A 12864-nucleotide genomic window follows, 5' to 3' on the forward strand; every position below is an offset into this window, starting at 1 on the left:
TTTTTTGGTTTTGGTTTTTTTTTTGTTTTCTTTTTTTGGTGTTAAAGCTGAGTGTCATCTTCATGGTCTGCACAAAAAATGGAAACCATCCCATTTGTCTTTACTGCCACACAGTGTATCCCTCCTACACTGTTCTCAAGGGGCAGAGATCACTGATCTCATATGCTCCGAATGTTTAGGTAACTTGTGCAAGACATAGTCCTAATCACTTCTTACCACTCAGGAACCTCATTTCTTTTTGTCCTTCCATTAACATCTGCCAGCTAAGACAGCTGGTAACTGCTGGGTCAGCTTTTTAGAGCTGAAACTTCTTCAGAGGCTCCTCTCCCTAGTGGAGACTGATTGAAGGAGAATTCAGAGTCTTCTGGCCCTCCAGACATGGCCAAATGGGCAACTTTCCTCAGAAATATGCAGGAGTGAGGCTGAGTCAGTCCTCTAGCTATTTCCCCCTTATTTACTCTGTCAGGGAACAGATAGAAATTGTTTTAACAAGCTTTTTTTTTTCCCCCAACAAATGGAGTATTTTTTCTTTTTTATAAGTGCCATTCAGAAGCAGATGAGAGAGGATAAGTAGAGTTAATTGACAGACTTATTCCCATCCATCAGCAACCTGGTTTTTGCCCTGCAGCACAGGCTGGATTTGTTATTAGTCTAGAAGAAAGACTCCTGCTTTGGGCTATAAAATTCCTTTGCACTGACTGAATCATTTTGGTTCTCCAAATCTCTGGTTTTCTTGCTGGGGAGGTTGTTTAAAAGCAGATATTTCTGCCCAAGTGATGCACAGTTGATGTTGTCTTTCTAAAAGCAAATGAAAAAGACAAATGAAAAATGAAAACAGAAAATTTAGAGACAATATCATTTGGGTTGAGCTGGTGACAGGAACTGAGAAGTGCATAAAAAAAGAATACTAATCATCACAAAGCTCTTGCTTTCTCACTTAACTCTTACAGAAATGGATGAGTTTTGAGTGCTGAAATGCTTGTTGGCACCTGGGAGAACAATTGAAGCTTTGTGAAGTCAGAGGAGCACTGGGTGGGGAAAATGGGACTTCAGCCATTTGCCAACTGTGGGCTTCTTTTGTGTTGGCTGATTTTTAAATTTTTTTTTATTTTTAATTAAAACCTTTGTGGTTTGTGCTTTCCTGTGGGAACAGGATAAAATGCACAAGTATTTTCCTGAAGGACTTTGCCTCAAGGTTGTTTGCTCTGTGTCACTTCTTAATTTACAGCATAAACAGGAGATGCATTTAAGAGAAGAAAATGCTTCAACATTTTGAAATGTTCAGTCATCAGATATACAATCTGTTTCTTAAAGTGTTACTCCTAGTGGTCCAATATGGGTTAACATGGAAGCTTAAACCCAGACAGGAACTTTCTGCAATGTCTTGTGCCTGTTGAAGTGGGCTGATATTTCCCAAAGCACTTGCCTTACCCAGTACTCAGAAAATTCCAGAGTTTGTTGGGGCTTTCTTGTTGATACTTTCATTTTTTCAACCATCTCTGGTTGACAAGACCATACAGTAAAAGGCATTAGTATCTGTTAATCAGAGCTATGTCACAGGTGGGAAGTAGGGCTGCGAGTGCTCTGGTGGAGAGAAAGAAATCAGAAGCCTCTGAATGCAAGCACTAACCCAGCCTTTTTGCATCTTAGCATTAGAAAGGCAAATTAACTGGATCTAGTGTTGTTGTTTTTCTTTAAATACATTTTCAAGGCTCAAAAAATGAGGACGATGAAATTCTGGCCTGGGAAGCTGTCATGAAGGAAAATTACCTCGTCAAAATCAATACCAAAGCAAATGATTCATCAGAAGAGTAAGTCTGTCCTTTGTCTTCACTCCCTTTACTTTCTTTTGAGTATTTTTAGTGAAATTAAGTTTTCAGCAGCTCTAAATGTTTACCGACTAATGAGTAGATAAACAGACTCAGAATAAATGTACTTTTTTATTTTTTGCATAAAATGATGGCTTCTTTTTTTGTCAGCTGCTGCAGACAATATTGCAACGTTTATAATGGCATATTATGCACACAGTAGCTAAGTAGATGTATTAAACACCTCTGTTCCGATTGTCTGACACAGTATCTCTCAAATTATCTCACCTGTCTGTACTTGACTCTTTCTGTTTGGTGTGGAGGTTGGTACTAAATGATCTTCAAGATCCCTTCCAACCCAAACCATTGCATGATTCTTTCTATGATGATTCTGCTTTACCACTGGAGGAGAAAACATTGCTTTCCAATGTTTTCAGGTCTCATGGTGGAAAGCAGAGCTATAGCCATCTACTTCTGTATCATTGTACAGGTAGCATGTAATATTTAGTGGTAGACCTGGAATGTGAAGCCTGTATGGAGGTCTATATGTAATAGCAGTAAGAAAGTGTAGTGACATGAGGCAACCAGGTGGCAATAATTGCCAGGTGTGAGCCTTTTATTGGCCCCCTAATCCTGCTCATGCGCAGTAGGTGCCTGCCCTAATTAGGCACAGGGGGGCTTCACACGAGGTCAGGCCTACTACCTGGCAATTAGTGGCACCTGGTTGCCTCATGTCACTACAAGAAAGACCTCTGGAGAGGGGAAGATGCTCTTCAGAATGGTGCTGTTGGGAGGTTGGTTACACTTCTTTGACTGACAGATCATGACATTTTGCCTTTGGGATCAGTCTCTGTTTTCAGAGTAACAGTTTATGAGGAAAAAGAAATATAAAGAAAGCTTGAAAGCAGTAACCTGCTGTGCTTGGTGGTGTCATTATGTAGCTAGCTTCCAGCATCTTGAGCATTTCCCTAAATCAAATATAAGGGAAGAGCTGATAAGAATGGATTGGAAAGACCAGACTCTTCCATTCCCCTCTGCCCCTGCTGTGCACATTGCTGTCCATGAGTTAGTGATTAGGCTAAGACTATCCAGAGGCACAAAGCACTGGGTAAGAAGCCAAACAAATACACACACACAAAAAACCTCTTTTATACTGGAAGCATAAGAGTCTTGAAAAGTCTTCTCTTCAGTGTCCTCTCTCTGTTTTCAGGATGATTCATCGATTTAGACAGCTGGATGCAAAGGTACTTGTGTTTCAGACCACTCTGGGGGATGTTCTGCTGTCTGGTAAAGCAGGGAGTAGTACACAAGGAGAAAAAGCATCACTGAGAGCCATGGGCAGTCGTTACTATCACCAGACCCCATTTTAACTGGGTTTTTTTAATGTGCTCCTTTGCACCTTTTTTTTTTTTTTTTTTTTTTTTTTTTTATGTAGCTTCATATTGTGCTGGAGAATGATGTAGAAAGGTACTTGCTTAGCATTGAAGTGTTTCCCAGTATTCCTTATTGGATGGAATAAAAGTAAAAGTGACTTCTGTTTTATAAAACTGCATTATTCTGCTGTGTGACAGACCCATGATACACTGATGGGCAGAAGAGGCATTGCACACCTAGAGTGTACCTTTCTCAAACACATCCTGTCCAGCTTAATTCCCTTCTGCCTTCATCAGTAGAAGTTAATCTTTTTTTGTTTGGTTTTTTTGCTTTGGTTAAGTTCACTTATATTGTGGCAAGCCTTCGGGTAGCACAGGCAACGCCTCCTAGGTAAACAAAGGATGCTTCATGCATGTTTGAAGGGTAGGAAGACCTTTAATTACAATTAAAATGACCAGTTCTCATCTGATTTGCAGAAACATGCTGTGCCGAAGCATTATAAAGCTACCAATCTGCTAGAGAGCACATAATTATCAGAATTGTTGCACAAATGTACTTTGAGTGACTTAGATACTGAAAAGACCTTCACAATGGGTATTTTTTGAAGCTTGATTAAATTACACATTTTGTCTCTGATGTGGGAGTTGCTGTGTTATGAAAGACAGATTTTTTTACAAGTCCAAGAGTTAAAAGGCCCACATGTACTTCAAAACGATTCTTTTTATTGCTGTCTTATAATTTAGATTATGAAATAATAGCTTGCTTTCAAGATGAAAATGGAAATGGTAAGCAACCAAGTATGTGTCTAGTGATACTCCTCTTGAAACAGAAAGGAAATACCATAACCTTAGTTCTCTACTGGAAAATAATACCCAAGTCATGCCTGTTACTCTGTGAGGGAATACCTTAAAGCAAGCTGGTTTGTCTGTTCCTGCCTTCTGTTTTAATGACAAAATGTCCTGAGGCTGGTGGTGAGTAGTGCCCTGGAGAACAAAGCACTCCAGGGATACCTCAGTGGCTCTCAATTGAAATGATGTCCTAAAAACAAGTCTGAGGATGTAACAGAGTCCTAGGCATGAGCCTTGATCATTAGGTAAACTTTTCTTTAAACCTGATGCAGATGTTCTGAGGAATAATGGACTTCAATTATGGCACAGGGAAGGTTTGAAGGTTTCTCTGTGGGTCAGAATGGATGCTCCACAAAACTCCACTGATCTGCAGTCTCTGCTTGGAAGAGCACAAGGAGATGGACTATAGATGGGAGCCTGTAACTGTCATGATGCCTGCTTGTTAAATGCATATACATTAGTGCTTGCTGCATTAATTGCATTGCTGAAAACTAATTAGGAGCATTCTTTTAAGCACTGTTGCATTTGGTATAATATTTGGAGAGGCCATTACTTACTACTCGTATTACTTACTAGCACTGCTTTCCTGTGAAAAGCAAAATTAATGCTGCTTCATTTGCCACCACACTGTGACTACTGAGTACAAAAAGCAGTCAGTTATTCTTTTTAAAGTAGTGGCTGTTATCCACAGGGTAGTCATGGAGGCAGGAGTTCAGATAAGAGGTTTTATGCCTGTTGATGCTGATGCTGTACAGTGTTTTTTAGGGTATGAATGTTATGGGGTATTTTAAGGCACTTTCCACTACTTGCTTATTTTGTCTTTTCCTTTCCCTTGATTACCTGCAATCATCTGTTGGTATGAGTTAGATTGACTTAATATAAACAAAGTTTCTTTTTTGTTTTTAAAATTCTTAAGCTCTCTGATTTGAAAGGCCTTCTGAAAGAGATTTCGAGCAAAATCAAATGAATGCAGCTGAAATTCAAGCACAGTTACCTGAGCAGGGTAAGCCCTCTTTAGATGCATTCACTGACTTGAATAAGTTGTCAGCATCTGTGATATTATGTTGGTATGTCTCTGGAAGAGGAGAAAGTGTTAATTATTGATGCTGGTACTGATCTTGTCTAATATTTGAAAAGAAATAATAGCTAAATTCTCTTCTCCATTTTAAAAATTTATTTTTTCCTGAAAGCTGGAATTTTTCATCTGGTGTTTCTAATTTTTCACATAGTATAAAATGTGTTGTTTGCTCCCTTGCCTTTAAAACACTGTGAACAACCCAAGCTTATTTGATCTTTGTGCTTGAGGCCTTCTGGAAAATTAGGAGCTGCTATGTTGGATCCTTTGCAGTTGGTTCATTTTAACCCTGAAGAACATAAAAAACACACAGAAAACACAAAATTCTGAGTAGTAATAAGGTTTATTTTCACACCATCAAAGGAGGGCATCATGCCAGATAACTATATCCTTACTGGGTTGCTCTCTGATAAACTGCAAAGTGAAGAGTTTACCCAAGGTCTCCAGAGTTCAGTGGAGTTCTCAAAGTTCTCACTGCAGTTCAGTGTCTGGTCATGAGCTTTGTGTCCCTCTTAAGCAAATTCTGCAGAAGAACTGGGTTGGTGCCAGAAGTTCCAGTGGGCTATGAAAGGCAGGCAGAACATCAATGGATGCAGAGAACTCCATCTTTATTAAAGACAGCAGGTTAAGAAGTGCAGATGTAACAACCTAATCAACCTGAACACTAGAGCCCATCTCTTTCTAAATAGTTTTTTTTTCCTGAAGAGTTGTTTGTTTTTTTTTTTCCTGCAAGACAGCTTGTATTTATGCCAAACATTCCTTAGTCAGTTGTCTCACCATTTTTCAGGGATAACTTCGTATTCACTTGACCTGAAATTCAGTGTAGTTATGAATGACTTCCAACCACTTATAGATCCATACAGATTTTATTAAGTTACTGGGCATTTTCCTGGGTGCAGTAAACTCCAAGTCATCAAGAAAATGGGCCGTAGAACAGTGGAATTCTGGAGATCATCTAGTCCAACCATGCTCAAAACAGTGCTGGATCAGATCAGAGGTAGCTGCATATTTACTGAAAATAGACTGAAATCTGTAAAAAATATATCGATTCTGTAAGAACCAATGCAAATTTTAGTTACCTGGAAATTACTGGCTAGACTGGCACAAAATGGAGGAAAATCTGATGAGACAGCAGTTCTGCAGAAAGGTTTCTGAAGTGGAATATTAAATAGCTGGTGTTTTGTTGTCTGTGAGATGTATGATGTAATCTTCCTGCTGCTTCAAGTGCAGTGAATCCCCTGCTGGGTACAGCACCTTCCTTCAAGGAAGATGATAGAAGAACTGGAGAGTATTCAGAACAGTGACGAGAGAATCTAGAAGTCCTAACAGTCTGTAGAGAGGAGTGAATGGATTATGATTAGATAGCTTGGGAAAGAAGATACTTGTTCATGATGGGGCTTGTGGAAATGACTTCTTGTTATAGATAATAAATGCTCCGAAAAGATAAAGTCCCTTCCACTGAACTCCATAGATGGCATTCTAAGTTGTGATTAAACTGTTTAATGTGTGAACTGTCCTGCCTCTGAAACTGAGCCTTGGCAATCCACAGTACTAACGTTATGGTGAGAACAGAGAAGTTAAGTTTCTCACAGGAAGCAGATGTGTGCATTATGCTGTCTCATCTGAAAGGGAGTGCTTGTATCTTCACTGACCATCCTCAATATGAAATGCTAGACTGGCCATTCCAGCTGCTTTGCAAGCAGGTGTTTCCTTTTCTTCCACTTCCTGACAAGTATCTTCGCTATGCTGCTGAGATACCATGGGCACTGGATGGCCATTGCATAGAGCTCCTTGATTCTAAATGCTGCACAAGACATCCAGTTTTCCAAGCTGGAATCACAAGGATGACAGCAATAAACTGAGGTGAGCAATCTTTGAGCTCTACTCTAAAATTGTTTTCTTTTGCTCACACAGGTACCGATCAAGAATAATTTCTCTGAGCTGGCAGTAACTACCAAGCAAATGGTAACTGAAGCACCAGAGTGTTAATGTCTTGGCAGGACTTAGTGGGATTTTCTTTGTTTTTTATTTTTACTATAAAACAGCCTTTTCTGCTTAATGCAAGATGATGGTAAAACATCAAGATGACTGTTTATCTCCTGGCAGGACTTCCAGGTTACTCAAGCTCCCTTTTTTCCTCATATCCCCCCATGTTCAATGGCAGCAATTAGTCCTTGTCAGCTGCTGTTAAAAAGCACTCCTAATTCCTAATTCTCTTGCTGCCAGAATCACTTTGCTTTTCAATTTCACTCAAAGGTGCCTGTTCATGGGTTTCCTTTAGCCACTAATTGCTTGTCTTAATGAATCAATCTCCCTTCCCTCTCCTTCATGTAGCAGCCAGATCTAGCTTGATAGTTGCATGGTCTGTCTGTCTGTCAGCCAGCTGACATCTGTAATGCTCCCCTGCCAGAGTACAGTATATTTCAGCATCATCCCCTGGAGGAAATGCTGCCTTTGGTCCAACAATGCACCTGCATCTCAGACTACAGAAACACTGTGGACTTCTTCCCACTCTTCCTGGAACAGTGCAGGAATGTCAAAGCTCCACTGCTACAACCCTGCATGGAAGACTTAAATCATCTGGGAAGTGTTTCCAGAGGCCTCATGTGAAATCCTTCCTTGTTCCTTGAGTGACAATTTGTATACTTGGAGCATTGCAATTTATTTAACTCTTTCAAACATCTGTTTGCAGATGTTTGCAGTTTGAAATGGAGAAGAGATTTTTGGTCAGCTTCCAATATTGTGATGCTTGCTGTGGTGAGGTTGGACTTTCTGCTCTCTGTCTAAAATAGCAGCTGAATTCTGTGGCATTTTGTGTGGTATAACTGGATGCATTACCAACTGAAGGGAAAGCACTACAAGTGGCATTTGTTTATCTTGCAAAGAATTGTATCTCTCTTCATGCCCAGTGTCTGGGAATGATTTCCCAAGGTGTTTGGTTTTGAAGATTTAGGTTAATTACTTTTTGCTGGCAATGGCTATCATAGTGCATACACTTTACCATGACTTGCAGCTACTCCGAGGGCTGTCAGGCAGAATATGTGGGTGCCACATGAGGTCTCTGAAGGAATAGTTTGTGAGATGGAGTGGGAATTTCTGCTGAAGCAGAACACTCCCCAGGTGAGTTACCTTGACCAGTGCAAATACAGCCATCAGCTGCAGTGCTAGAAACCAAAGCCTGTATGCAGGCTTGCCCTGTGCACAAGAGCATGTTCCAGTCCACATCTGCTGTGAAAAGAGATTGGTCCAAGAGGGTGAATAAAAGATCATTTTCTGTGTTTCAGTGTTTGGTTCAGTACAGGGACATGTGCTGCTCTATGGGGGGAATGTTTCTGCTGTAGGGTGCAGCTCACTGACTGAGGAGGCCAGCAGAGGCATGAATTGGCTACTGGAGCTGCTCCTTGGTTTGGCTCTGTAGCTAAAAGTGGAATAGTTTTACAGGAAATATTGTGGTGAGGTATTTTCAGAAAGGTTACTGCTCTTTTCTTGCTGCTTCCCATTACCTAACTTTCTTGTATGCCATGCATTACACAGTCCTGGGGGATACGGAACTACCAATAGCAGTATTACTTGTTTGTATGTGGAAATATTTGTGTTTACCTGTTAAAAAAGTTTATAAAGGATTTAGGCTTTCATTGTCAGTTAGCTTGCTTCATGAATTATTAAGTTTCCTTTCTGGAAATTATTTTTCCTGTGTCATTTGTATGCTTTGAATATGAAAACTGTGCTTTTAGTCCATTCCTTCCATATATAAAGCCTGCAGTGTACTCACCAGCAGTTCTAGTGATTTGTTCTCTTGTCAAATGATGAATATAACTTTTAATCACGTTCGGAAAACTCAAAAATCCAAAGTCTGTCCCTGCCTGCTGCTGCCAGCCTGCACCCCACGCCTGCTCCCTGCCCTTGCTCCTGCAGCCCAGGGCGCTCTTTTCCAGGCTGCTCTCCCTCCCTGAGTCTGGGGGCCCAACAGAGCCCTGTCCCAGCTGGTCTGTGGCAGCAGGGTGACACTGCATCTCCTGGGGGCTCCCTCCGAAGCCTGGCACCAGCTGACTGCCGGCCGGGGGTGTCCGGGTGGGGGATCTGTCCCGGGTGTCAGGGAGAGTCTGTGCCAACCCTTCCCTCCGTCCCCTCTCCAGGGGAGGAGCGCCCGGGCCGGTGCCTGTGGTACCCTCAGAGCCCCCGGAGTCCATGTCAGAGGTGCCCATCGGGTTCAGTGACAGCCACGACCGCCCCGGGGCTCCTCCCTGTCCCGCTGCAGTTTGGCCGCAGCCGTGGCCGCTGCGGAGCCCCCGCTGCCCGGTGCGGGGCCGGGGCACCCTGAGGGGCTCCCCGCTGCCCTCGCCCACTCCTGCCCTTGGGCGTCCTGCCTGGGGAAGGCCGCGGGTTCGGCCCTGCCCGGGTGAGAGCAGCGTGTGGCCGGGCTGCTGCGTGGAAGCTGCTGGGGCTGGCGGGGGTGAGGGGCTGCGTGTGCCTGGGGCGGGCTGAGGGGAGAGCGGGAGCAGCTCCAGCACAGCCATGAGAGTGGGGGCAGCGGGGGCAGCTGGGAGGAGGAAGGACCCTGGGCAGGGGGCTGCGATCCCTGCCCCGGCTGGTCCCGTTGTCCCCTGCTCCCTCCTGGCCCTGGGAAGAGCTGGGTGGGGTGGCCCTGGCAAGAGGGGTGCGGGGGCTCCCTTCAGATCCAGCTGCCACCTTTTCTCTGTTCCTCTCTGTTCGACGGCAAATGCCATCGGCCCCTAAGGCCTCACACCTGGCAGCTCAAACCTTATCCCTGTCAGAGCTGCAGAGGGACCCTGCCTCTGGGTTTGGGCTGCAGGTGCTGCCAGACCCGCTCCACAGGGCATGGGGCCAGCTCTGCAGGGCAATGGCTGCAGAGCTGGCACAGGAGCTCTGTCTGCTGGGGACACCTGAGCCTGTGGGGAAGGTTGGGTGACTGATGGGCTCTCCCCACCCCCGAGACACCCTCCTCCCACCACCCAACATGAGAGAGTGAAATCCGTGTTGTTAAGTACAGAGCCCCAGGAGCTTGAAAGGGAGGGAACAATTAATGGTTTTCAGACCTGGGTAACTTAATTTTTTTCTAAGGTGAGCTGAACCCAACAGCTGTAGCTGCCAACACTGTGTACAAATGCAAAAAAATGAAATGCTTGAGGAATGACAGAATCACAGAATGTTCAGGTTGGAAGAGACCTCCAAGATCATCCAGTCCAACCTCTGGCCAACACCATAATCTAACTACTAAACCATGTCCTTAAGGGCCAGGACCAAATGCCTTTTAAATCCTCCAGGAATGGTGACTCCAACACTGTCCTGGGCCATTCCAATGCCTGACAGCCCTCTCAGTGAAAAAATATTTTATAACATCCAGCCTAAACCTCCCTTGGTGCAGCTTCCATTCATTTCCTCTGGTCATAAAAGTAAAAAAAGAAAAAGAAAGAAAGGAAAGAAAGAAGGAAACAAAGGATGGAAAGGAAGAAAAGGAAAAAAAAGAGAAAGAGAGAAAAAAAGAAAGAAATAGAAATAGAAAGAAAGGAAGGAAGGAAGAAGAAAGAGGATGAAAGAAAAAGGAAAAAGAGAATGAAAGAAAAAAAAAAGGACGAAAGAAAGAGGACAAAAAAGAGGAAGAAAGAAAAAAAGAAAGGATGAAAGAAGGTTCCTTTAGCTGGGATCCATGGAGGTCCTTCAGTGCTGGGCCACTGTGGGGGGTGTTTGATGGGCACATTGCTGTGTGTCACAGGGCCCTGGTGACCTGTCCAGGAGGGGTTCCTGGTGTCCCTGTAGATGCTGGCCATGGAAGAGGGGTTGATATGTTCTCTGGTGACCTGGGGGACTGAGACATCATTGTTCTTCCTCATAAGTACCAAGCAGCAATAGATACAAAGCCTTGGCAGCAGACAAAACCAATGGACAAGATTCCCAGGGAGGAACTGCACCAGCAGCACATACTAAAAACTGCAAAAGGAAGTAACCTGTTACAAGTGAGGTCCACGTGAGGTGCTGGTGGGACTGAAAGCACCATTACCAACTCTGCTGATGTGACCAAACTGGATCTTGAGGTGAACCTGTCAGAAGGGAATGCCCCCCAAGAGACTGTGGCAGGCTGAAAGAATGGAGGGGCAATTACACCATCATGCTAAGCAAAGACTAGTGTGGAGTCTGATACCTGGGACTGATAACCAAAGAGCTCTGTCCAGGCTGGGATCTGTGTAGCTAGGGAGCAGCCTGGCTGGGAGGGACCTGATGGACAACAAGCTGAACGTGAGTCAGCAGTGCCCCACTACAGCAGCAGAGGCAAACTGGATCCTGGGCTGCATCCACAGCAACATTATTAGCTGTGAGATATGTCTGTTTGTCCCACTCTACTCAGCACTTGTCAGGCAGACCTGGAGTACTGGGACCAATTCTGGTCCTCACAATTCAGGAATCCCAGCCCCTTCATAAGCCACAGTCAGAAATCGAACAGAATGACACCAGTAGCAGATTTTTCTTGTCTGTCTTTTACATTACTGCAAAAAAAGTAAGGTGCAGCTACTGGATCTTCCTCCATCAGTATTTGGTGGTTTTTAAAACTGGATCTGAGCCAGGTTGTGCTCCATTGTCCAAAGACTGTTCAAAGAAAGTGTGAAAAATGGTGTATGCACAGCAGAGAGTCCTGGATATTGTGTAAAAGAGCATCCCGTTGGAACAGGGATCTGGTCTCTTACTGAAAACAAACTGGGTTTGCTCTCACCACTGGAGGCAGCAGTTCAGACCTGTGATGAAGACAGCAGCCCCCTTGTATTTGCAGTGGTGCTTTAATTCTGAACCTACACGTGGAAACACACTTGAGGAAGTAAGAGCTGAAATGCCTGTTCTAAAAGGACTGTAAGTAATTCAGTCTTGCCAGGATTTCTTAAGTGCTTGTTTTTCCCAAGAAACCCACAAATTTGGGTGGTTTCGTTTGGAGGAGAGGGAGTTGTTTTCCCAAGGAAAGTCCTTCCCAAAACGTTCCTAGTGAATTAGTACAAATGTCTCTCTTTGATCTTGCTGTGGTCCTTCCTCTTCTCCTGGCCCATTGCACTCCAGAGGGGGGCAGGGGAAGGGAGAAGGCTTTTCCCAGCTGTTAATTACCAGGGTGGGATTCTCCCTGCAGCTGCAGTGACCCATTCTAAACATGACCCATCGTTGCCACCTGAGAGCAGAGCCTGTGAGCTACTTTGCAGCTGAGGTCTGAGCAGAAGCATCTCGGCCCAGCTGAGAACCCCAAAGTAAGGGTTCTGAGCACAGACCCTGGCACAAAGAAATCCCGCTGGATGAAATGACAAGGAATTTTTCAACATTAAATATATTGTCATGGTGGCTGCTTGGCTCCTGTCAGTTCAGTACAGCAATGAGGACTATGAATTAAAAAGGTTTTACACACACACTTACCCACATTTTATCTATTTAGGTTTTTTAATCCATGACAACATGCCTGGCTTTTACTGCAGTGCCCTGAGGTGGGGTGGATGTACCCTGCTTTTTACTTCTTTTATGCACTCATCTAAGCTGGGGATGCATAAGTTTAGTGTCACAATACTTTAGTGCTTATTCCTCCAGGCCTGTACTGCCTCTTCTGTGTAGATGGAGGTGGTTGTAGACAGATGGAGAGTTAATCATGGACATTTCCTTAGTGGAATCTGCTCTGGCCCAAAGCAGGCACATAGGCATGGGCCATGCACCTTGTAGAGTCCTTCTCTGTATGGCACCAACTCATCTTCACTGTTACCCTGGGTCCCAGGAA

The 12864-nt window shown here is 43.9% G+C and overlaps 1 protein-coding gene across 1 annotated transcript in view; it reads left to right on the forward strand.

Annotated features, from left to right (window-relative positions):
• The window catches only part of TRPM8 (transient receptor potential cation channel subfamily M member 8), a 44800-nt gene extending 35921 nt beyond the window's left edge, over positions 1 to 8879 (forward strand). The window contains exons 22-25 of the mRNA XM_071747096.1: positions 1712 to 1811; positions 3019 to 3052; positions 4947 to 5033; positions 7020 to 8879. Coding sequence (XP_071603197.1) covers positions 1712 to 1811; positions 3019 to 3052; positions 4947 to 4997 — 185 coding nt within the window. The 3' untranslated portion in view covers positions 4998 to 5033; positions 7020 to 8879. The remainder of the gene's footprint in view (positions 1 to 1711; positions 1812 to 3018; positions 3053 to 4946; positions 5034 to 7019) is intronic.
• The last annotated feature ends 3985 nt before the right edge of the window (positions 8880 to 12864 follow it).

Source organism: Heliangelus exortis, chromosome 6, assembly GCF_036169615.1.
Source record: "Heliangelus exortis chromosome 6, bHelExo1.hap1, whole genome shotgun sequence".
NCBI lineage: Eukaryota > Metazoa > Chordata > Aves > Apodiformes > Trochilidae > Heliangelus > Heliangelus exortis.